Genomic DNA, 24,188 nt, shown 5'->3' on the forward strand with positions numbered 1-24,188 from the left:
TTGGCAGGTCACTGAAGGAAGTGTTGCTCCCAATTGCYTTCTTCCAAATGTGCCTGTATTTTGTGTTTATGGGCCAGATCCAGAGCTGGGTAAGGAAACAGGTTGTAGCTCTTATCCAGCTCTGAGGGCTAAACTGGCTTTGTACCCAAAGCCTGGTCTATCCATAGTGAGATTTTAAGCTTTTATAGCCATGCTTTCAAACAGGCATCCAAAACATTATTCTGTAATTTGGCACCTAACAAAACACTGAGGCAGTCCCACACCAGAAGTAGCCTGTACATGGAAATTAAGTCATGGAAATTAAGTCATGGAAATCAAGTCATGGAAATCGAGTCATGGCTCATCTGAGCAGTATTTACTGCTGCAAGTGTACAGATGATCTGCACAGCTGAGGGGAGCCTGGTGTGCAAAGTTGCTTTACAGTCCTTTGAGGCAAGGCTGGCCCATCATCTGCAGCTCAAGAGGAYGCTTCTGTCTCTCAGGCTAAATTTACAAACCCTCAAGTAAGATGAAATGCATATGGGGAAGTTGAGAAGTATGGAAAAGGCACACAGAACSAGAAAATACACCCTGGGGGTAAAACAAAGGGTCAAGAATTGATGTGAATTGGACACTTGAGAGAAAATGCAGTACARAGAGATGGCAGGGGCATGACACTGTGTTTGCTGTTGAAGAGGAATCATCAAAAGGTATCTGGGTTTGAGTTGAGACAGCTCCTATCTTCAGTTGTGATAAAAAGAATCAGATGTCTTTTGTTCCTAATTTTCTTTCAAATTGTTTCATGGCTCGTTATCTCTGTTTGGAGGCCAAAAGGGCAGAGAGTCAAACGGGTGCATCCCTATGAAAGTCTCAAGTGATCTTTTTCAGTACACAATTATCACAAAGAAAAATCTGTTGGGCACAGATTGTGTTGTCCTTTGTTCTGGATCACTGTGCCTGCAGAGAGCACCCTACGTGTTACAGCAGGGATCCTGGGATCTCCAGACAAGGCTCAACATTTCATGTGGGAACATGCAATAACAAAATGTACTGAGGCTTTGAGGTCACAGCCTCCTCAGCAAGACTCACATTAACACACTGCTAGAAAAGAGTGGTGCGGGGGAGTGAAAAGCTGTGAGGAGATGTCATGACACGGTCTCTGTGTTTCCAGAGGGAGCTACTGCAAGCGAGCACAAGGCACTGATGTCAGAGCTGAAGATCCTCATTCACATCGGGAATCACCTCAAYGTGGTGAATTTGCTGGGTGCCTGTACCAAACCCAATGGTAAATATCCCAGRGCAGCAGGCTGTGCCTGTTCCCAGAGATCAGAGCTTGTCCCCTGTGTAATTTTGTTGTCCACAGGTCTGATCGCAGGGATGTGAGGGGAAGTTACTAGTGTATTTGTGTGCACTTAGAGCATGTCACAGCTCAGCAGGGCTGTATATAACACAGGTTGTGGCAAATTCTGACCAACTCAGGTCCTTACATTTTGCCCTAACCTTTTGTCTCTTCTCACCAGGTCCACTCATGGTTATTGTTGAGTTCTGCAAATATGGAAACCTCTCCAACTATCTGCGGACCAAGCGGGAAGGATTCAGTCCTTACAGGGTGAGTTGCTTCTTTTGCCCCTAGGGACTTGTCCCATGTCTAGGGAAGCAAGACATGCAGACTAATCCATGATCTGACAACGTGACAAAGACAAAAACCCTCTGTCCTTCTTTCTTCAATGGAAGATACATGTTTCCAGGCCAGAATTTCAGTTCAAGAACAGGAAGAGACTGTGCAGCTCATGGGTGCAGGGGTTACAGCRTGTGCTACCTGCTGAGGGTTTTGGTTTGATCCCTTGCCAGGAGAAGTCTCCCAGGCTGCGTATTCAGGTGCAGTCCATSGTGGAGGCAGTGAGAGCCGACAGGAGGAGCCGCTCTGGGACCAGTGACAGCGCCATCTTCCACCGCTTCCTGATGCACAAGAGCCGCACAGCGCAGCCCATCCAGGAAGGTAACGCTTCAGCCTYGGCAGCCGCTCCTCACCTGGACCACCAAAACCATGCCAGACTTGGCTAGCTTGGGGAATGGGTAGAGAATAGCAGTGGGAGCTGGGAGCCAGCCTTGGAGCTGATCACTGTTGCATGGCAGTTCCCTGAACAGGGCTATTGCATCATCTGTTGTCTCTTGTAATAGACTGCAGAAACCCAAAAGAGAGAATTACATCTCTTTGGGTATTTTAGCCTGAAAAAAGGAGAACTGAGAGGGATCTTGGTGAGTACTCCCTAGGACAGAAATGATGAGCTGACCTTCAAAGCTGCTTCCAGTCCTGATCCCCACAACTCTGTCTGACTGGCACGGGCTGGAGGTTGGACTCATTCTTCTCACACTTGAGCAGGTTCCTGCCTCCTACCATAAGCAGAAAAGAGGGGAGCTGATCATCCCAGTTAGGACTGAGAACTAACTGTATTTGGCTGAGAAACTGGCTGTATCCTGCAGTCCCAGAGAGAGGCAGAGCACAACAGATTGCTGATTGTCTAATCATTTTCTTGTACTTCTGTACAGCGGATGACTTGTGGCAAAGTCCCTTGACAATGGAAGACCTGATCTGCTACAGCTTCCAGGTMGCACGTGGCATGGAATTCCTGGCATCCCGAAAGGTGAGTTCAGCCTTTCCTTTGCTCACCTGATCTTTTATGCATGCCTGACAAGAAAAAACCTGACTACAGCCACCTTTCAGGTGACACACAGGGAGATTCAGGGATCTGCCTCACACTTCTCAGGAAATTCAAGACAGTTGTGTACGCAAAGCTGAGAAATTAGTTCTCTTGCATTTCARCCTCTCCTTAACCATCTCCCTTTTTGAAATTTTTATCTTTAACTCCTTCCCATTTCCACCATTCCCTCATTACAGCTCAGGCTTATGGGGGAAGGGAAGTGCTCTACACTTTCTGATTGTGGATCCTGTCCCTCTTATTTTCCCCTTCCTCTTCATGTTCCCTCAGTGCATCCACAGGGACCTGGCAGCTCGCAATATCCTGCTGTCAGAGAACAATGTGGTGAAGATCTGTGACTTCGGCCTGGCCCGGGACATCTACAAGGACCCCGACTATGTCAGGAAAGGCAGTGTGAGTGCTATCTTCTCAAACCCTTTACAGATTAGGCCCCCTTGATGGAAAGATGAAAAAAGCAGGAGTGGAATCATTTGCACGGCTGAGACCAGAAACCATTGGAATGATCACACATGTCCTGTCCTCCTCCACCAGCAAATCTGTCTCCTTCCTTCTGCCTCTCAGCCTGTCATTAACTTACTCTTCCTTATGCTTTTTATCCCCCTTTCAGTATCTCCATCCCTCTCTGAYCTAACCAAACATCCATTCCTCCATAGAGAGAGGAGCAGGCCTATTGGCTCTGAYTTCCTTTCATCTCTTTTCATTGCCTTTGTCTTGGGACATATTCCCAACTGAACATTTGTGYCTTGCCTCTCCCTCCTGCAGGCCCGTCTCCCCCTGAAGTGGATGGCTCCAGAAAGTATCTTCGACAAGGTCTACACTACCCAGAGTGATGTCTGGTCCTTTGGGGTCCTTCTCTGGGAAATCTTCTCACTAGGTCAGTGCTAACAAGGGTCTCATGCTGCTGAGGGAGACACCTCTACCCACGTAGCATTTTGTGGGTGAGTCTGTGCAGGACAGAAGGATTCTGAAGCACATTGAAGGACTGATGGGAAGGAAACTGATGTAGCAAAAAAAATATGGAGGCCATATCCACCCATGAACAGAGTGATGGGGACACAGGAATACAGAGGCAGCCTCCAGCTCACCAAGGCAGGGAAGTCTGACTCAGGCAGTACCAAGGATTCAGCTGTGTAGGAGAAGTGACCACATCTCTCAGTGTTCTGGGATGAAGGGCAGTCTCAAAAGGGCAGTCTCAAAAGGACTGRTTTCTGATGGCACATTTCATGTTCCCACCTTTCTCTGAACCTTCTTTAGGGGCATCTCCATATCCTGGAGTCCAGATCAACGAGGAGTTTTGCCAGAGGCTCAAAGACGGTACCAGGATGAGAGCCCCAGAGTATGCCACAGCAGAAATGTGAGTCAGAAACCTGGATTACAGCATATGTCAGAGCAGGGCCTCTGTGGGAGGACAGAAACCTACCAGATCCCAGCATAAGGCAGGACAGACCCCTCTGTGGAATGCAGACCTTTTTCAGCCAGGGTAGGAGTYGAGCCAACACATCCTTCACTCTAGGCTGCTGCCTGGAGAGCAAGGCAGATGGGTTCTGATCAGTGCTCTCCAGGTATCTTGCATGCCTGTGCTGAGATGGGTCTGTAAGCRGGCAGTGTGCTTTCCTGCTCTGAGGGTATCAGAGGGGTCTGAATTAGCTCCTTGTGTGCTTTTATATTTAGTGCATAACAAACCAACACCCTTCCAGTAAGTCCACCTGGCCAGTGTGTTGGGGGTGCCAAGCTTTCCTTCACAGTGCAGGAACTGTCTGTCCCAGTGGGCACTATGTGGATGGGAGCTGTGGAGTGGGGCAGGAGGGGGTTTCTGTGGCATAAAACCATCATCTCTTCTTGGCAGCTACCGTATAATGCTGAGCTGCTGGCATGGTGACCCCAAAGAGAGACCAACCTTCTCCGACCTTGTGGAGATACTGGGGAACCTTCTTCAGGAAAATGTCCAGCAGGTGAAAACCTCCCTGTGTCCCTGCTCTGCTCCAGAAAGCTCTTTCTTCTGTCATCTAGCTCCCTCACTGTGCCCTCGACTGACTCCATGGACAATGCARTATCTTTGCCTAGGCCAACCAGTAACAGTCCTGGGTCAGAGATCTATTTCCCAGAGCTGTTGGAGAGCTCACTTCTGTGACAGCCTTTTAGCTGCATCCTCATAAAACTCTGCTCCTTGCAGGGCGGAAGCTCTCTTAGTCGTCATTCTATTAATTCCATCCTAATCCCCAGATGATTATTTGAAATTCTTCAGCTGAGTCAAGGCCCTGGTACTTCTGCCTCCCACATGCCTGCATAACGAAAACCAGGATTTGACCAGGGTTTCTGAAACTCTGTCCTCAGATTGAAATGTCAGGGCCACGTGAAGCATGCAGCTGTTACATTACAGCAGTCAGTAATACARATTTCATTGAATGTATTACTAATCACATCCATGTGGTAACTCACCAGGACRTTTAACTGTGATGAGCGTGCAGCTCTGATTTTAACTTTTTCTTAATGTTCCCTTTCAGAAAATGATAGCTAAATGCCTGAGTACTGTCTCATCCTGACGTCCCTGACTTTAACCTTTCAGCACTTGTTCCCAGCACAGGCATGACTAAGCCATAATGACATTGCCCTGGAGCACAGTACTTCRTCCATGTAAACTGGAAAACTATGGGATTAAGTTGTTTTCCTGCTCATACAYACCTCCATGCATCACTCACAGCTACTTAACACAAAGGTCACAGAAATCTCCAGCCAGAGAGATTKGTCCCAGAGAAATAAAATTCACAAACTGGAAAATTTCCTTCCTAGCTCTGACAGTTTCTGCCTGTGGAGCCTTTTCTTGTGGGAAGGTCCTCCCCTTCTTGTAAGGCCACTTATTGTTCTTCCTACCAGGAAGGGAAGGATTACATCCCGCTGAACGACTCTCACAGCTCAGAAGATGATGGTTTCTCCCAGGTGCCTTCCTCTGCCCAGCAAAACTCAGATGAAGAGGACTTTGACATGAGGATACGCTGCCACRGCCTAGCAGCAAGGTGAATCCCCTCTGAAAAAGGCAGAGAGAGTCCAGCAGGCAGCCAGAAGCCTGCCCTGTAAGGGAGCCTGAGGGATATGGGGAGAACCCAGATACTGGAAAAATCCCAGGTGACAAGGTGTCATCCAAGCATTTAAGGCCATAGCATCTTGCTYATAAAAGTAAAATTACTGCATTTTGTTGATTAGCAAGTGCTGATGTGTCAGCCTATGACATTCTTTCTTCTCCAGCTATGCTGCCACAGTATCATGTAAGGAGCTTCATCCTATCTGTTCCTAACTAACCCAAACAATTAGTCCCAGGCCTCTCCTTCCTGGCAAGCTATGATAATGTGGCACCTGGTATCTATCTGACATTTTCTGCTTATCCCCAGTGTAGAGGTCATTGGGGCCTGATTCAGTCAGGAAGACTGCGTGCTCATCCCTGCAGAAGTAGTATGGGGTTAAGAGGACCAATGTGACCCCATGACTCTCCTCAAATCCACCATTTGGGTCATCCTCCTCCCTGCATACTTTGGTTGCACAGTGAGGAGGTTGCGCTCAGGTCCTGGTGATTCAGGGCATTATCTCTTGCCTTTACTGAATACAGTATGCTTTTTTTTGGCAGATACTACAACTGTGTCTCGTTCCCTGGCTGTTTGACGGGAGGAAATCAGATCAGGTGTCCATCCAGGATAAAGACATTTGAAGAGTTTCCCATGACACACACAATGTACAAAGCACACCCGGTGAGTAGCATCYGATGGGATTTGAGCAGGGGGCAGCTCTTTTCTGACACCTTTACTGTTAAGACTGTGGAAGGAAGACCACTCCTATCTTATGTCAGTCTGTCTGTGTCATTCCTGTTCAGTCCATCCAGTCCTATGCACATTCATTTCTCCATCTGGCACACAGGGGTTTCTCTCCAGCACAGTTTACACTGCCCTAGTGGGAAACAGGGAGGTTAGATATGCAAACAGGAGGACTAAAAAGGACCTCAGAGAAGAGCCTGTTCTTCATCCTTCTCWAATCTGTGAACACAGCCTGGTTAAGCACACTGAAATCCTGCCAGGACTAGGCAATCCCAGAGTGTTTATCTGCACCTCCTGTATCTTGACCCCATGGCAGTGTGCAATGGGGAACCTCCTGGTCTCTCTGGGCTGGACTGGTACTGATACCTCCTGTAGTGGCAAAACTTAAGTCATACCTTTAGTCTCAGAGGACAATATCATCTCTCACAGATTTGATGGTAATACGTCTTCCAGCCAGGGAGCATTCTTTTTTAATTCTCMAAAAGTGGCACTGAACTGAGCACACAAATCTTACCTTTTTATGTGCTGCTTTTAAGAARGTACCTAAGAAAATCATATCCAGCAAAACTATGAAGCATGCTGGTAAAGTGCTCGTACCCCTTCTTCCCCATCACACATACACATGATCTCATTTCCTGAATGATTTCTCCTCCCTTCCCACTTGATCAGTCGACAGGGATGTTACTGATAACTCCTGTTGCTTCCTTCCAGGACAATCAGACAGACAGTGGGATGGTTCTGGCATCTGAGGAATTTGAGAGGATAGAAAACCGACACAGAAAAGAAGGTGGATTCAGGTACTCCTTAAGTCTAGCCACTGAGGTGTCCCTGCTGCCAAATGCAGTGAGGTCAGGGGGCAGCTCCTGGTGTCTCCCCACAGGCTGCTCAGAGCTCTCAGCTGTGGGCCCTGAGTCAGACAAGTCTATGTACTCCTTAAGAGGCAAAACAGGAAGAGCAGACAAGCCTGCTGTTTTCTAGGGTTTAAAAATATGAACTATGTCCATCAATGAGAATGTGTCTGTTAAGATAATGAGGCACAGTGGAGCAAGGGTGTKAAAGAGACTCTGAATGCTTATTGACATTTTCTGGTGAAATGTATCAGTGCTTGTTCAAGCAGTGGCAGATGGGATGGGCAGAAACTATGTGGCTGCCACCTCCCTCTCTCAGCCCTGACCCATGGGGAGCAGGGCCCTGATGTGGTGGTGCAAGGATGGGACAGGCCTTAGGAATTTCCACATGATGATACAGGATATGATGGGTTGAGCTGGCACTCTCAGAGCTGATGGTTATGTCCTTGCCCCCAGCTTTGAAACTGGGGGAGAACCTGCGCAGCTCATCTCTGCCTCCTGCCAGAGCAGGCTGGGACCTTGTCTCTGTGGCAGTGTGTTGAGCAAGCCATGTCCCCTCACATGTAAACAAGGCCAGTCCCAAAMCTCTTCTTCACGTTCTCTGGCTCCCAGCATCAGACTGGACTGGTCATTGTCTTTTCTCTTAGCCATAGCCCCATGGCCTTTCTGCTCTTGCATCAAACTGTCTCCTGTCCTTGTTCTCTTTTTTCTAAGGCATGTTCCTGTTGTCTGCTACACCTGGTGTCCTGTCTCCTGGAAAACACTGCTCTTAAACCTCTCCTTCAATGTGTCCCTGCCCTTGCTCTTGTGACTTCTTGCCAGCCACGTGGTATTGGCAGGCGCTGAGATGGGCCAGATGATTTCCTCCCACATCTTCTTCACCATCTTCCTTCATTTCCTTTTCCCCATCCTGGCAGTTGGTTTGTATCAATTTCTGTTATTCCTGCCAGGTCTAGAAGCAACAGAGGCAATGTCTCTTGTCTCTTCCTACTCATTGGGATCTCAACATTTCCCTGTATCTAGAAGGTATCCCAAAGGTATCTAAAAGAGCTCAGGTAACTGTACCAGGTTATGTGCAGATTTGTCACAAAACATACAGGCTGTGCTTAGAATTAAAGCAAGGCCTAGTTTTGTGCTTTGAAATGGAGGTGCAAATCCATTCCTGACCCTGTGTCTGCCCYGTGCATTAGCAGATGAGATTTCCTAAAGCTGGGATCTTTCTAAGCAGGACAGAGGCTTTTCTAGGTGTGCCAAGGTTTCTCATTCTCTGTGTTTCTCTCCCTCACAGCAGTAAAGGGCCCAGTCGAACCATGGAGCTGTCAGGGGAACAGTCAGACCTGCGGGGCAGATGTCGGCCGTCATATGGGTCCCAAGTCGGAGGCCAGACTTTTTACAACAGTGAATATGGGGAGCTGTCGGAACACTCTGAGGATGGCAGCTGCACCCCACCTGGAGAGGGGGCCAGTCCCCCCACTCTCCATGCTTCCTTCTTCTCCGAGCAGTACTAATGGCACCAGGTTCTGGTGCCAAGGCATCCCCTCTCACCTTCCAGCACATCATCAGGGTCACTCAGAGCTTCTCCTTCAACCTGTGCCCAAACCAACGGGAGACCTACCCCAAACAGACAGGGAACACTGATGTCCTTGGAACCACAGCATGAACCATGCAGCGCCTCCAGCTGCAGCTTCTCCGTGCCACAACTGGAGAGAGCCCCTCACCGATTGCTCATGTTTCTTTTATTCCTGCACCTCAGACAGATGCATTCTGCCAGAGAGTGGGTGCCTGTGTTCAGCACTACAGTACCTTCTGCCTAACATCCAGCCTCCGCTCAGATCAGCTTCCCATTCAGAAAGCCCATTTCAGGTCAGATATAAATAGATCTGTCTTAGTCTCAAGTTTCTTCCTGGTGTGCAGCCTGAATGYTTTTCCTTGGATTGCTTCCTCCTCCCCTCATCATGATGTCAGCTRCTGAGCTGTGGAGCAGAATCAAAGGGAAGAAATCCCTAGTGGTATTAGCAGCAAGAGCAGGACATTTTAAAGAGGTGTGCAGAGAGACCCTAAGGGATCTTTGTAAATGTTCATGCATGCTGCTCATCCTGAGTAGGTGCCAGCCTCTCCATMTCCTCTGCAAGCAACACCCACATCCCTCTCATCTCTGCTGGGGGGAAACCTGCCAATCTGCCTTATCACTAGGATTATTATAGACATTTCAACACAGCTAGTGCTGAGTAGGTCATCAGCTGATGGCTAAAGTGCTCCTGGTGAGATAAATAGCAACTCTTTTTGCAGGCCCTGTGCAAAACAGGTTCTTTTATGATCTCTGCTGGGAGCGGGTTATTCACAAGTCTGCTGCCTCGCCTTCCCCKTCTCCCAGAACAGTGCTGAGATTATTTGTTGTTCAAGTGAGAAATTAAAGCAAAGCTGGGTTAATTTGAGCTTCCAAACATAGAGAAAAAATGGGCTGTTTGCTGGGAGGAAAAAGATCAAAAAGGCAGGGAGTGAAATGTTTATTTTCAAGCTGCTGCAAAGCATTTGGGAAACAATGGAAGGAGCAGAGCTCCAGCAGTAAGATGTTCTGGGTTGCATCCCCTTGTGTGTTGGCATCACTGAACACATGGAGCACAGCACCTGGCCAAGGCTCAAGCCCTGATTCTCCTGGATGGACCATGATCTTTCCTGTCTCCCAAGTTCCCTGACACAAAGGAGGCACTCTCTGCCCAGTGGGCTCCTCTCCAGTTATTTTGCAGAGCTTCCAGCAGAGCACACCATCTCTGGAGGATTAAGAAACATTTATTTGCTGAGGAAACATCTCCTCATTTTGGTCTTTTATTTCTAAGGGACACCACATAAATTCAGAGCTCTGGGGAACCTCCACAGCCCCTCTCTATAGATTTCTGTAATGCTGCCTCATCACTTCCCACCTACTCCTTTCCATCCTGYTCCCAATCCAAGAGCTCAGCCACARAGCACAGTTAYATCACCACCTCAGGAGTCTGGKTGAAGAGGCTYRTTTGAACAGCTTGTCATCATCTCTTCTCCCACATGCCCGTGGCTGGCACAGCTCTGTGCACCAGGGCATCTCAGCACCAGGGAATTTYTGCTTGTGGGCCACACCTCTGTCACAGAGCCAAGGGTTTGGACTTGTAAAACTGTGTTTCCTGTCAGATGTACAGCTTTCCCAAACTGWATTTCTTTTCCAGCAGAGGGTTTTACGCATTTCCTGACGTAAGCCTGTAAGTCCTTATAGATGATGTTGCCAAGTCTTAATTATAGTTCTCCACACAAGTGTAATGGGTAGATTTATTTAGCAGATGGGAAAAGCATGCCTGTCATTCAGATTCTCTAAGCCTGGGCAGCTCGGTCAATGTTCCCCTCCCTTTCTGTGTCAGCAGRACGACATGGCTGCAATTTCCATGGCAAAAAAGAGGCATGAAACCAGACCAGCTTGAGCCAAACTGGCTCAAAATGTGGAATTGGAAACCGCATGTGACAATGAATTCCCTGACTTCTACTGGTGTCCCCTGATGTTGCCAGGAGCTTAAGCATCTTTAAGTAATTGTTACGACTCAGTAAGAATCCTCTGGCAGGAGCTGCTGGAGAGCCAAGCCAAGGAAGTAGGACAGCCAACAGGGTGTAGACCAGACCAAAATTCTCCTGCCCWCATCTTCCCCTGCTTTTTGAACTGGTGGTTCCCTTGGCAGAAGGAAGGCTGCATGTGGCCCGTGCTGCTAGAGGTCTCCACTGGCACTGACATGGGTAGCATGTGACATGGGTATCCAGCAGAGCTAAATTCAGGCTGCTCGCTGGGTGATGTGTATCCATGGGACCCAGACAGTCTTGTTTCTGGGCTCCACAAAGAGTTCTCTGCCTGGAAACAGTCCCATCTGAGAGAGGGCCCAACAAAGAGGACTACAAACAAAATAATAGTTGAAAAACAGAATTTCAAAATAGTTGTGAGACCCTGTCCATATGTGAGGGATAGGTATGTGCCAGCAAAGCATGACATTTGCAGGGCAGTGTCAGGATTCCTCAGCTGAAAGGGGAGAGAGGCATCTTAGTGTCCAGGCTGGTTGTCAGCATGGACATCCATCCAGTACAGCTGCATTTTTTTTCTCTAGGTTTAGCTGTAAATTGCTCACAAGCATCTTTGTGGAGAGGGGTTCATTCTGCTGTTAGAGCCATTGTTATCAATCCCTTGCTTCACCCTGGGGAAAGCACTCCTGTGTCATCTGATTTTTGAACATTCAACTCCAGAGAAGTTTATTTTCTGTCTCTTGCACCATCTTGATGGAGGGTGGAATCAGATCCTATTGTATCTGTGTCAACAGCATTGCACGAACAATGCAGCRTGATAGGAGCAAAAGCCGGCTCCTCTTCAGACACTCCTGCTGATGAAGAACAAATGTAATGTGGGATATTGAAGAGCTGTTGAGACAATTGTACTTTTGCTCTCTAAAGGTATACTAAAATTAGATGTGCAAACCTGATAAYCCTTCCCACTCTCTTGAATTATTTCTGGTTTTTTATTTTTACAGTCTCCAGATAAGCATGAGCATGAAGTGAAGCTGGTCTGGTTTGGTTTTAAGACGTGAGACGGGAGTGTTGTCTGTCTTTCCACAGCAGCAAGGGAGTATTTCAATGTTGAAAAYCCAGGGTTCGATAATTGTGCCTGCTCTGTTCACAATGCACTCTCTGTTTGGTTTTGGTTTTGGGCTTCTTACTGGAAYTCAACATTGAAGCTAAGCTGTTTATCATCCTCACCTTCCTTTAAAATGGCTGCTTCTACTCTATGCCCAGTCTCACTTTTCCTTACAAAGTGTTGGTATTGAGAGGACATTCCTTCCTCCTAAAAACAAAGTGTTGGGTCCCCTACTTGCAAATACACGTGTGTCTCTGAAGAAAAAYCTGTGTATCAAGTAACACTACATTTATATTGCAATATTTTAACCTGGTACCTGTTGTTGCTCTAGCAGCAGTCAATGTTTCAGTGGGCTGCCTTTGAAGAAAGTAGGTTAAAAAAGGGGTTATGTGTGAGTACAAAGCATGATCTGTTTGTGTGTGTGTGTGCTGTGGGTGAGTGTGTGGGTGTTTGCTTGTGAGTTTTCCTAAAGTGAGCATATGTGAGTGATCGTAACTCACACTGAGTCTTGTCTCTGGAAGTTCACAGTTATATATCAAACCAGTTAGAACACTGCTTCCTTTCCTCTCCTTCTATAGTACTTGTTATCCTTTGTCATTAAGAGTTTTGTTGTAATATCTAAATGTGAAAATGAATAAAGTCATAACTGGCAGCTGCTCTCTGGTTCCTGGGGCCACCTCTGCCCCTGGGGCAGCCCAGCCCGGGCCCAAGCCATCAGCACATTTTGGGTTTATTATTTTGTCTTTTGTGTCCTTTTGCATTTTCCCACATCCTCTCAGAAACAGCTGGACCTTGTGGCATTTCCRTCCAGAATGAAACTCTGTCTTTTCTCTTGGTGAAGTCAGATTCTCTTTGACTAAGCTCGCTGGCAGGAGCAAGCAAAGCACAGCACCCAGCCCTGTGCCCCGGATCCACGGCCCTTCCCCATCCCCTCGGCCCTGGGGCTCTCAGTCCTCCTGTCCTCTTTCACCACGCTGGGAGAACCAGAGACTCCTGGACCCCCACTTCTCCTCATGGAATCAAACCCCTCCCGGACCCCCTTTCTCAGGGCAACACCACCACCCGGACTTCCCTTCTCCTCATGGCACCAAACCCCCCACAGGCCCCTCTTCTCCTCAGGGCATCAACCCCCAGCATCCTCCCCTTCTCATGACACCTAGCTCCGCCTCGGACCCCCATTCTCCTCAGGGCACAGACCCCCCAGACCCCGACCCCCGTGTCATTATGGCCCAAATTCCCTCCCAGTTCCCCTTCTCCTCACGGCACCGAGCCCCGGCCGCGGCCCGCAGGTGGCGCTCTGTCCCCGGGAAGATGGCGGCGCGCCTGTGGCGGTGTCACCGCCGAGCGACGGGCGGGACCGCGGCTCAACCAGCTGGTCGCTGTGAAATGGGACTTGAGTGGATTCATGATCATTCCCCTAAAGAAAAAATCACCGGGAGCTGAAGAAACGCTCCGGCATAGCTCCCTCCTTACCCCTGTAAAGGTGTCAGCACTATTTGTTTGACCAAAATAATGTCCCCTAATGAGCCATCAGTGGCAGATGCACAACTGAGGGGACAGAAGGGGGACATCTCCGCTCCTCTCCACCGCCATCTCTTCATCTAACTCCACTATGGKGTGACAACACCCAAAACGACCTTTTAATTCTCCTTTCCCCATGCAGGGACTTGCCTATTTGGAACGGGGAGACTGTTGCTGTTCTGCTGATGAAATATCCCATTTTGGTGCATGCTGGAGCAGTGCTTGGCTGCTCCTCTCCTGGGGCCATGAGCACTCCCCCTTGGCTGCTCCTCAGCTGCCTTCAGCCCATCCACAGGACATCAGTAGGACAGTCTGGGAGGCAGGTGAGGATCCATGCCACATCCCAGCTGTATGAGGAGGGATGGGGATGGCCATGGCGGTGACAATAGAACCAAGCAGACAGCCCTCACACAGGCATCGAAGCACCTCTCTCCAGCAGAAACAGCCCACAGGAAACCAGACAGGGCAAAATAAAAAACAGCCGTTTCACATGGTGAGCAAAGAACTGGGGATGCTCTGGCTGGGCCCCTTATTTTGCTTCTAGCATGGCCAGTGACTGCTTCCTCAATGCTTTCCAAAAGTGCTTTGAGATCCTTCTCTGAAGGTCAGCACAGTGATAGCAAAGAATCCTTCAGGCTCCCAGGACTTCTTGGCCCCTTCTGAGGACATTTYGGCAATAAAGCACATGACTTTGCATCAGAATGATGCAGAGCTCTTAGTGCTGAGAAATCAAAGCAAGAACAGCTCCAAAACATGTTCTGCACACTGCAGTATCAGTGTGTCAGCCACAGCTCTCACCCTCCGGATGGGGTGAAAGTTTGGGTGAAATGAGGAGGCAATCAATAGCATGTGGTTCCTCACCTAGCATTTACCAAGARGAACAAAATCAAATTTTCTTTTTAAATGTAAGCAGAACATTCAATTGCTGCTTCAGAATAATTTCCTGGATTGTATTGACATTTCTACAGAGCCTTGCAGAAACAGCTTCTCAGAGGATTTTACAGAGCCACACGTGCCTTTAGCAGAGTCTGTAGGTCCCTTCTGCTCTGAGATGCAGGTTTGCAAGCCTGCTGCTTTCCTCGGAAATAGAACAGATCYCTCCAAGGGCAGGATTAAACTACTTGCATCTCAATGAAATAAGTAGACTGTGCTTTGGCAGTGTTATCTTACGTGTGTGTGTGACCAGGTGCATCACAAATGAATAAAATAMAAAAGCTTCTAGAAGAAAACAGGTTAATAAGATGCATAGGTTAAACACCGGGCTTATCTGACGGCCTTCACATGCAGCTGGGAAAGTCACCGAGGAGACCATATCTCAAAAGAACAGCTTCACAGCCATTTTTAAAGAAACTTAGAAAAAATATCCTAGCTCACAGTCCTGCAGTAGTTGTTCTCTGTGCTGTAACTAATTTTCAGTTTGTTTGCCTTTCAAAATCCAAGAAGGCCATTACACTATTTTGTTACATCTCCCAAGTGGCTGAAATCCTTAAAACCATGTTAGTTGATCATTCATCAAACCCTGTTTTACACTGTTTCCTGGGATTAATWTTTATTAACAATATTTAAGTGTAAGTACGATTTCCCATTTTAGCATGTCAGAAGTGAGTAACGCCAAATTGGGCAAGAACCCTGACACGGAAGCTGTGTTTTGAAAACATCCCACCTCATTTTCACACATACAGCTCTTTCACCCCCTATTTCTGACACGCTTTAAAACTCTCTCTGTATCTTTTTGGTGGTCGGAGCTCCTAATTTGGAAATATTTCCAGATGCAGAGGAGCCATGAGAGCCTGTACATGTCCGTACATCTTACRCTGCACCAAGGAAGGYTTATGTTGGACATTAGGAAGACTTYCTTCACAGAAGAGTGATTARRTATTGGAATGGACTGCCCAGGAGAGCTGGTGGAGTCATCACCCCTGGAGATGTTTAAGGAAAGACTSTAWGTGGCAGTCAGTGCCATGGTCTAGTTGACAKGSTGGTGTTTGGTGACGGGYTGGACTCGATGAGCTCAGAGGTCTTTTCCAACCCAACAATCTGTGATTCTGTGATGTGATTCCTTATGGGACTGCGGGTCGCTGGTGCCCGGTGTCACTCCATCCGCCCCCACCGCCCACCCCGCCATGGCCACGCCCACCATTACATCATACACAGTGACCCCGCCCTTTGGGTTGGCTCCGCCCCCTTGGGGGGCGTGGCCCCGGTCCCAGGCCGCCTCTCGCCCTCGTGGCGCGGGGCGGGGCGTGCGGCGCCTGCGCAGAGCGCGGAGCGCGGGGCTGCAGTCGAGGCGCGGGCGCGGAGCCGGTGGCGGAGCCGCGGGACGGTGCGGGGGCCCTGCCGCCCTCGGGGCGAACCGGGCATGAAGCGACAGCTGCCGGCTGCGGACGCCGGGCTGCGCACTGAGCTGCTCCGCCCGCCGCACTAAGGCGGCGACGAGCCCCGAGGCGAACCGAGGCGGCGCGGCGGGCCGAGTGCGAGGAGAGCTCCGTGGCTCTGTGCGCGCGCGACTGAAGCAGCAGCGGCGGCGGCTTCTGCCAGCTGCCTCCCCTGGGCTGGCTAGGGGCTGCGCGGGGAGGGGGCCGCGGCGCCGCCCCCGCTTCGTCCCCTCCCCTACCCCGGCCGGAGCTCACCCGCGGCGGCGGGCGGGCGGCGTGAGCGCGGCGCTCTGAGGGACCGGCGGAGCCCCGAGGGACCGGCGGAGCACGGCTTTTCCCGAGCAGCCTCCCCTGGGAGCCGCGCCGGCGGATCGGACTCGGCTGGGACCTGCCATGACTCCCCTGGCTCCTCCCATGGCATGAGCCCGAGCTCTCCTCCCCGCTCCGCCTGCTTTTGGTCTCTCTCCGCTCCCGGGCTGTCAGATGGGRTAGGACACACCCGGGCGTGCGGGGCTCGGCGCTGCCGCGGGGGAGCGGCGGAGGCAACCGGTGACGGCCGTCGACTCGCCTGGAGTCGAAGATGAGCTGGCGGTGGGCTCGCCAGCACTGGAACGGCGGCTCCTCCGTGCTGCTGCTGCTGCCGCTGCTGCTGTGGCACGGCCGGGTCCGKCCGGCCGGCGCTGACAACGCCAGCCAGGCGTACTACACCGCGCTCATCAACGTGACGGTGCTGAGCCCCGAGCGCGGCGGCCCCACGCTGCTGCGGATCGACCGCGGCCGCTACGGRCAGGACTCCCCCAAGGTGGAGGTCAAGGGGCTGCTGGTGGCTCCCGTCCCCATCAACGGAGGTAACGCTTCRCTCGCTCGCTGTCGGGTGGTTGGTCATTGCCTGGGCTGGGCAGACTTTCCTAGAGAGCTTTGACGAACGAGGAGGAAGAGCTTGCCTAGAGGAAAATGAAATAAATCCATGATCTGAGAATGCTGGCTTGAATAACGGCTCAGCAAAGCATAATGTGCTTTCCAGCATGGATCCCAGTAGACTGGGCTTATTGAGTGGTGAAGGTGTTATTCCTTAACTAATTACAGAGAGGGTAGCGATCGTTGACAGTATCTGGTTACAGCATTGCCTKGATTCTCAGAACAGCTGCATAGCCATCTCGCTGTGCATCTGGATGGCTTTGGCAGCTGCATGAAGTCACAATTKTTCAGTGTGCAGTTCCTAAAAACACTGTTTAAGCTACCAGTCGAGCCTTGGAAGGACTGATGCTATCAAGGTGTTGCTCTTATAGCCAGCCCAAAATGCCTTTGTATGCAGTACTGAACACTGATAGAGCGTTTAAATAAGTTTTGTTTTAATTAAGCAAAGCTGTTGTCCATTGGTTGTTTTCTGATAAATGTTGATTTTTGCCTGAAGTGAAGCCAATTTCTTCAGTAATAGTGATGTAGTTTTAATAGTATCTTATTTTGAAAACCATTCTTGACATTATCTAAACTGCCRTCTTTAAGAAATTGACCACTTGATGAAATACAGGGGTCCCAACCTGCCTCCTGGACAGTAAACATCTGAATAATATATTAAATGAAATATTGGAGTCAGTTAAAACTAGAATCCAGGTGAATATTTAGAGTGTTTTAGAAGAATTGATACACAAAACTACTGTATTATTAGAACCTTTAGGGAATTTGTCAGATCTTAAGATCAGGAAAACATTTTGATGGCTCTTCAGAACAAATGCATCTTGATAGGCAGCCTCTGTAAGCTTCTGGTCTGGATAGATCTGACTGTGCATCAGCAGGTGCTTTCCAGTCTCAGTGGAGCTCAGTTTCATTAGCTTTGCAAAATATAACTAGAATATATTAACGGGGTAGATTTTTGGGTGGAGGGGTGAGGAAGTCTACTCTAAAACAGTTTCTATTTGTACATCAAATCCTACCTATCAGCTATCATCAAATATGTGCAGTCATTCTTACGCTTCCTGATATTCCTCACTTACACCCCCACACAACCCCCATGAAATCAAGAGTCTGTCCTGAAAGTTTTAGGCATGTAAACACTGTTACTGCAAGTAGTATTTTTATGAGTTTTAAAACTGGTGCCTTTTAATATATGCAAGGTATCAAAGCACTTTATTTTTTTGGAGTTGCATTATTTGTCAAGAAAAACTTTTGATACTAATTTCTTTTTCATTTGCCTCTGCTTTTTTTTGATAATGCCTTCACTAAGGTGTGATGAAAACGTTGAGAGAGGCTTTGGCAGCATTTTCATGGGCAGCTAATAATGAGAAGAGCTAAATGAAATTATGAACAGTCCATAAACAGCATTTTTGTACCTACTGCTAAGTACTATGATGAATAACTTTACTGAGAAAGCACAGCAAGGTGCAAACCACAGACATGGTTTGACACTGTGGTTTAAAACTGTTACCAGTTACTGGGGAAATTCAGTCTTGCCCTTCTGTTTCACAACAGACAAAGCAGTCACARCAGCAGTTGTTTTCCTTACTTTCAKATACTCTGAATTGCTCTGTGTAGGTTGTTACATACTTATCTTTCATTTGATTTTTGCTGAGGTGCTTATGCTTTAAAAACGTTTCATGTAGTAACAAAGACTGCAATATTTAATGCTTTTAGTTAAGCATTTCTTGAACAAATGCTTTTTTATATTCAGATTTGATAAAAGATGATGCAGTCTTGCTGAAAGTAATTGCTCTAATGTTTTTTTTTATCAGCCTGTTAATATTGCTATAGAACTCCTTTGCGGATTTTTTTCTAATAGCTCTAAACACCAGTAGCTGCCAGCCACTGCTCTTCCAGCAGCGAATGCTCTGCCACAGTTTTCATGTATCCTCAGAAGAAAAGGACTCTACAGTTGTTAACAACTTTGAAGATACTTTGAATYTGAAACTGCTTTGATGTCAAATATTCACCTATTTATGGTCTGTCTTTGAAATTTTCACAAATGTGGGTGATCTGTTAGCACCTTGATGGCATGGATKGTTTAATGGTTTGGGTTGGAAGGGACCTTGAAGATCATCAAGTTCCAACCCTGCTGCCATGGGTAAGGATGCTTTCCACTAGACCAGGTTTCCCAAAGCCCCATTCAGTCTAGCCTTGAATACTTGATTGTGGCATCTTATTAAATCTCTTACTCATTATCTGCAGGGAAATAAATGAGTTTACTAATTCAGGATTTAGGGCCAATGATCTGCTGCTGATCATACACCATTTCTAATGGACAACCTGTGATTGTAAGTGTTCTATGATGTTTTTTGACTGCTTTTCTTGATTAGACCAAATATTTTATATATTACTTTTYGAAGATGCCAGTCCCATGTGATCACCCATCTTTTAAATCTCAGTGCAGCATGACAGTCAATCACTTCTCCCATGTCTTTAACAGGACTTTAGTGGAATCCAACCTTGTCATGTTAATACATGTATTAAAACTCTTTCCCTGWTCTTTTTATAGAGCTTATATGAAATTGATATGGGCTTTCAAAGGCAATGTTCCCCTGGGAGTGGGGTGGCAGTAATTGGCATGACCGCTTGTGAATGTGACTTGTGAAAGTGCAACTCCAGCGAGCTATTGGTCACAGTTGGCTGCTGCGTGTACATTCAGCACCTGTGTGCGCATATTTTTCCAAGAACATTAGATGCACAATAGCAGCATAGTTTCTTTATTAATCTCTCGTCCATCCTTCTACTTTTGAGTTCTGTGTCTTACCTTTTCTAACTTGTTAATCTCTTGTCATGACTTAATTTCTTAGTAAAGTAGTGTTTTAAACAGTTTCTGCATATGAATGCTCACAGATTGCAAAAAAAAAAAAAAAAAAAAAAAAAAAAAAAAAAAAAGAAAATACTCGTCTTGTTCTGCATGAAAGGATAACAGTGATATGCATCTTCCCAGCCTGGTGCAGTTTTTCTGATCGTTTAGTTCAGGTTTGTAGTATCCCTTCAGTGAGGTTCCAGAGCACTTCTCACTCAGTCCCTTACTCTGTTATTTGTGACTTTGTGCAACCAGACCTTTTCATAGAATCATAGAGTGGTTTGRGTTGGAAAGGAYCTTAAAGATTGTCTRCTTCCAAGCCCCTTGCCTTGGGAAGGGTCACCCTTCTAGACCAGGTTGCYCAAAGCCTCATCCAAAGTCCAAACTGGCCTTGAACACTTTCAGGTCATTTCAGCCCAATCCTCTCACAGCAGCTGCCTGGGTACTCCTGGATGTCTGTACATGCACCATGCAAGTGTTCAGCCCTGTACCACTCCAATGACCTGGGATTTTGATCTTCTTTGGTACTGGGTTCCTAACACCAGTTGTGGTGCAGACCTTTAGGAGTCAGGCATATTCCTCTTGGCATTGCAAACTAAGCTAGAAGCCACTGAGTACTTACCTTAATGGTTCTTGGTAGAAACTGCAGTGCTTTGTGGCTTAGTTCCCTCAAAAACAATCTCCATGGGGAGCAGGACTCTGTGACTGTTGAGTCTGGGTTGTTGCTCTTTGTTCTGTGCTTGGATTCCAGTTTGAGGACTGTAAATGTCAGTCTTGTGTGCTCTCAAGAGTCCCYTGTGGGTGGTCACACCTTGCTGGGAGGTGAGGTTTTGTGCACCTTGACTGGCTTGGAAAGCTGGGAAGCAGGCAGGATGACCGGGACTGGAGATAGGGTGATAAGAAGTGAAATAACAGCAGAATCCAATTTGGAAATGTTATGATTCACTGAGCCAGTAGGTCAGGAGCGAGGGGGTGAGGAGGGCTGGAAAAGGATGGAGTCTAAAGAGCTTGTGGGAGGTGATGATTGCAGGAAAGCTGCTTTGGAGAAAGAGCTCATAGAAAGAAGAGATCTCCCCAAGGGGTAGAAAGGTTGGGGCTGGGCARAGAGACTGAGAATGTGAGGAAAAACATATGTTAGAAAAAGGTGAAAGTGTGGAAGAAACAATATTGGCTCAGTGTTAGAAAGGAGGTGTATCTTCTGCATGGTGCTGTAACTACAGCATTCTGTAGCATCTGGCACTTCATAAACATGTTGTGTGAACAAGTTTTATCTGCAGAAGGTTTGAAATGCCAGTTTCCTGGTAACTGCAGAGCTTTAGGCAGCATTCAGACAGAAATTCTGGCCCAGAATCCAAACCAGTAAGGCTTAGGAAAATGCAGCAAGCAAATACATCAGTAGAGTAGGGTAGGGAAAATCTTGTGCCATGCTTCTGTCCTTCACCATTGGTCTCAGTATCCAGCTTAATTAGYAGTCATTAATTGATAGCAAAAGTGAAGGTTATATATTGGAGTTTATAGCCATAATTGTAGARTACTTACTGAGCTAACAAGATTAAATCTGAACTATTATAGGACTCTCCTAAGCTTCAGTGATTTTCTTTTGTTTAACTTCTTCCCTGAAACAAGATTACCTCTCATTCAAAGAGTTTCTTTTTGTGCTAAAGCCAGCTTTAGTCAAAGCAATTACCTGAAAGAGCTRTTGAAAATAAAATGTTGCTGTAGATAACTTATTGATTCATTGGCACAACCTTATAAAGTAGAAATTATGACTGGCTTGAATAAGAACTGTATTGATAATAACACAAGTAGTAATACATTGAAAGAAAATAAGTCTATTGCATGTATTAAGCCCTGATGGGATAGCACTAGTACCCTTCTTTGAAATAAGAATCAATCAGCACTGCTGGGTTGCCTCTTTGAATTTCCCAGCTGAATTCCTTTTCTGGAAATTTTATCACAGGATTATAATTAATGTGTCGTACAAGGCTGTCTTACTTTACCAGTCAGGTGTTCTACATAGCACCTACCTGAGCAGCAGTACTGGAGGAAGGTGCAGCCTCCATGGCACTGCACCTTCCCGTATTCCTCTATGGTTTCTTTTCGAAAAAGCCTCTTGATCTGCTGCCCCTCAAAATACTAGTGATGTCTCTCCAGCTATTGTATTACAGTGACTGAAGGTCAGACTTTAAAATGATTTCTGTGTGTGTAGCTGAAGCAGACCAGCTCTGCCAACTGGGGCCTCAGAGTACAGTATTAGCTAAGATAAATCGATAGCAAGATATCTGACCTTTAAAGGAAAAAAAATAAAAAAAACAACAGAAAAACCCCACACCAACGAAACTGAAAAAAATAAAATAATAAAAGCCTGCGTGGAATAAAATGGTTAATGCCCAGGGAGTGGGATGTTTCTGTGAACTGGGGACAAAGTCTGATAACAGCCAGTGCTGCAGCCTTGGCTGAAGGGGGGTGTCACAGTTGTGTTTGAAGCGATGCAAGAGCTGCAGGAATGCACAGTGTGAGAGAGGGCAAACCCAGCCACGGTTCAGAACACGGTTCAGACAGATGTCCACTTCTGACAGTGCCTCTGAGACCTCCCCTATTAATTTCATTTTTGCTCCCACAAAATGGCTTTCCCTCTTACACTGAGAAAGCTAAAATGTGGTCAAACAATTGGAAAAGAGGAGAAGGAAAGTACTGTTGCTGTGCTAAKGTAAGCTTGCCACTACTTCAGTAGTTGAGGAGATCCTTGGTTGGATCTGTTGCATTATTAACTATTTTTTACATGAATCCCTAAAATGCTGTCACAAACCTTAGTCATTCMGCAGAAAGGGGTCTTAAATTATAAAAAAATGCTCAAGGAAAAACAGTTATACAAATTGAGCAGCCCTGTGTATTCTGCAAAAGGAAACTGAAGCACTCATAAAGCAGAAAACAAACTTGAGCCTAATGGTGGGTACTTAAATCACAGCTGATTCTTCTGTAAAGAGGCTCTTCTCTGGTGTTGGGGCTTAAGGTAGGAAGGGAGATATTTACAACAACATTGTACATAGCTCTTTAACCCAGCGGGCTGCCAATTCTAACAGAAAATTGGGATTTTGCCAACACATGATGCATAGATAAACACAGAGATRGGCAGAGCAAATAGCTTGTATTTCAAACAAGCCAGAAGAGTAGCACACCTATAGGGAAACATACTTAATGGTTTTCTGTATGCTTGTATCTTCTGAATTTCCCTGAGTGGCTCCTGRTTATATCTTTTTCTGTGCAAGTGCTTTGTCTTAGAATAATTTAATGTAAAGTTGCTTTTCATTCTGGCAAGTAACATCAGTTTTGGGCCCCTCACTACAAGAAAGACATTGAGGATCATACTSGATCATATCCAGAGAAGGACAAAGGAGTTGAGGAAGGGGCTGGAGCACAAATGATGAGGAGAGGCTGAGGGAGCTGTAGAAAAGGAGGCTCAGGGTGGACCTTCTTGCTCTCTAAAACTTCCTGAGAGGAGGGTGAAGCCAGGTGGGGTTCACCCTCTTCTCCCAGGTACCAAGTGGCACAGTGAGAGGAAACTGCCTCAAACTGTGCCAGGTGGGTTTAGATTCAATGTTAGGAAAAATTTAATCACTGTAAGGGTGTCAAGCACTGAACCAGACTTCCCAGGGTAGTGGTGGAGTCACCATCCCTGGAGGGATTTAAAAGACGTGTAGACGTGGCATTCAGGGACATGGTTAAGTGGTGAACACAGCAGTGTGAGATTAATGGTTGGACTTGATGATCCTACAAGTCTTTTCCAAGCCAAACAGTTCTGTGATCATCCAGGTAATACTTGCAGCCCTTGTGTTGTAGATTCTAGTTGAACTTTGGACACTAGATCATAGATGGCAGGGTARTGGAGAGCTGTTGATGATGATTCTGTCTGACCCTGTTGGTGTGTGTCCCTTGCAGAGCCACTGATGTCCCTGGCACCTGAGCTGTACAGGAGATGTTTTATTTTAACCATCTCACTTTTATAGAAGGGTGACTGTGATTCTAAGGCTTTCACTCTTTTCAGAGTACCTTCAGCCTATGAAAAAGACAATTAGAAACCCCCACATTTTTCACTATTGTTTCTGAATTTTATTTAGTTAAAAGTAAAAAGATTACTTCTGTGTGGTGTAATGGRATGCTAATTCAAGGAAAAGTACGTTGTGACTTTTTATTAAATCTGAAGTGATTTGCAGACACTTAGTTCAGATTTATCTAAACCAACCAGATTTTCCTCAATGTTTTCCTCACTGTTTCCTCAATTACTTAAATAGTKCTGAAATAATATTGTCAGCTGTTAAATTTTCATCAGGATATACTTACTACACCTTGTCAGCMATAACATGCTGTAAGCATTTGAGTGGTGTTTGTTGGTCCATATCTGGAAAGCTTYAGTTTCTTAATATCTTGTTTGATAATTCTGTTGCTTTGTCCAGTAACATTTCATAGTTCTGTCTGCAGCTGAGAGAGACTTTGATCTCTACCATGATAGAAAGTTTTGTACTACTTTTCCCACAGA

The 24,188-nt window shown here is 46.9% G+C and overlaps 2 protein-coding genes across 4 annotated transcripts in view; both read left to right on the plus strand.

Moving 5' to 3' along the window:
- FLT4 (fms related receptor tyrosine kinase 4) overlaps positions 1-8,874 on the plus strand; it is a 52,500-nt gene extending 43,626 nt beyond the window's left edge. Inside the window, exons 19-30 of the mRNA XM_057376037.1 lie at positions 1,151-1,264; positions 1,500-1,588; positions 1,831-1,978; positions 2,530-2,624; positions 2,970-3,092; positions 3,462-3,573; positions 3,954-4,053; positions 4,546-4,651; positions 5,574-5,713; positions 6,319-6,439; positions 7,214-7,299; positions 8,639-8,874. Of these exons, the coding sequence (XP_057232020.1) occupies positions 1,151-1,264; positions 1,500-1,588; positions 1,831-1,978; positions 2,530-2,624; positions 2,970-3,092; positions 3,462-3,573; positions 3,954-4,053; positions 4,546-4,651; positions 5,574-5,713; positions 6,319-6,439; positions 7,214-7,299; positions 8,639-8,858 (1,454 nt within the window). The 3' untranslated portion in view covers positions 8,859-8,874. The remainder of the gene's footprint in view (positions 1-1,150; positions 1,265-1,499; positions 1,589-1,830; positions 1,979-2,529; positions 2,625-2,969; positions 3,093-3,461; positions 3,574-3,953; positions 4,054-4,545; positions 4,652-5,573; positions 5,714-6,318; positions 6,440-7,213; positions 7,300-8,638) is intronic.
- Positions 8,875-15,768: 6,894 nt separating this feature from the next.
- The window catches only part of RNF130 (ring finger protein 130), a 49,391-nt gene continuing 40,971 nt past the window's right edge, over positions 15,769-24,188 (plus strand). Inside the window, exons 1-2 of one of the 3 annotated variants that reach the window (XM_057376095.1) lie at positions 15,769-16,389; positions 16,449-16,733. In XM_057376095.1, the coding sequence (XP_057232078.1) occupies positions 16,305-16,389; positions 16,449-16,733 (370 nt within the window). In that variant the 5' untranslated portion in view covers positions 15,769-16,304. Of the gene's footprint in view, positions 16,734-24,188 lie in introns of all 3 variants that reach the window. The other 2 variants (XM_057376094.1, XM_057376093.1) reach the window with 2 other exon arrangements.

This window comes from Malurus melanocephalus, unplaced genomic scaffold (assembly GCF_030028575.1).
Source record: "Malurus melanocephalus ecotype Western Australia unplaced genomic scaffold, MMel_1.1 scaffold_269, whole genome shotgun sequence".
Lineage (NCBI taxonomy): Eukaryota > Metazoa > Chordata > Aves > Passeriformes > Maluridae > Malurus > Malurus melanocephalus.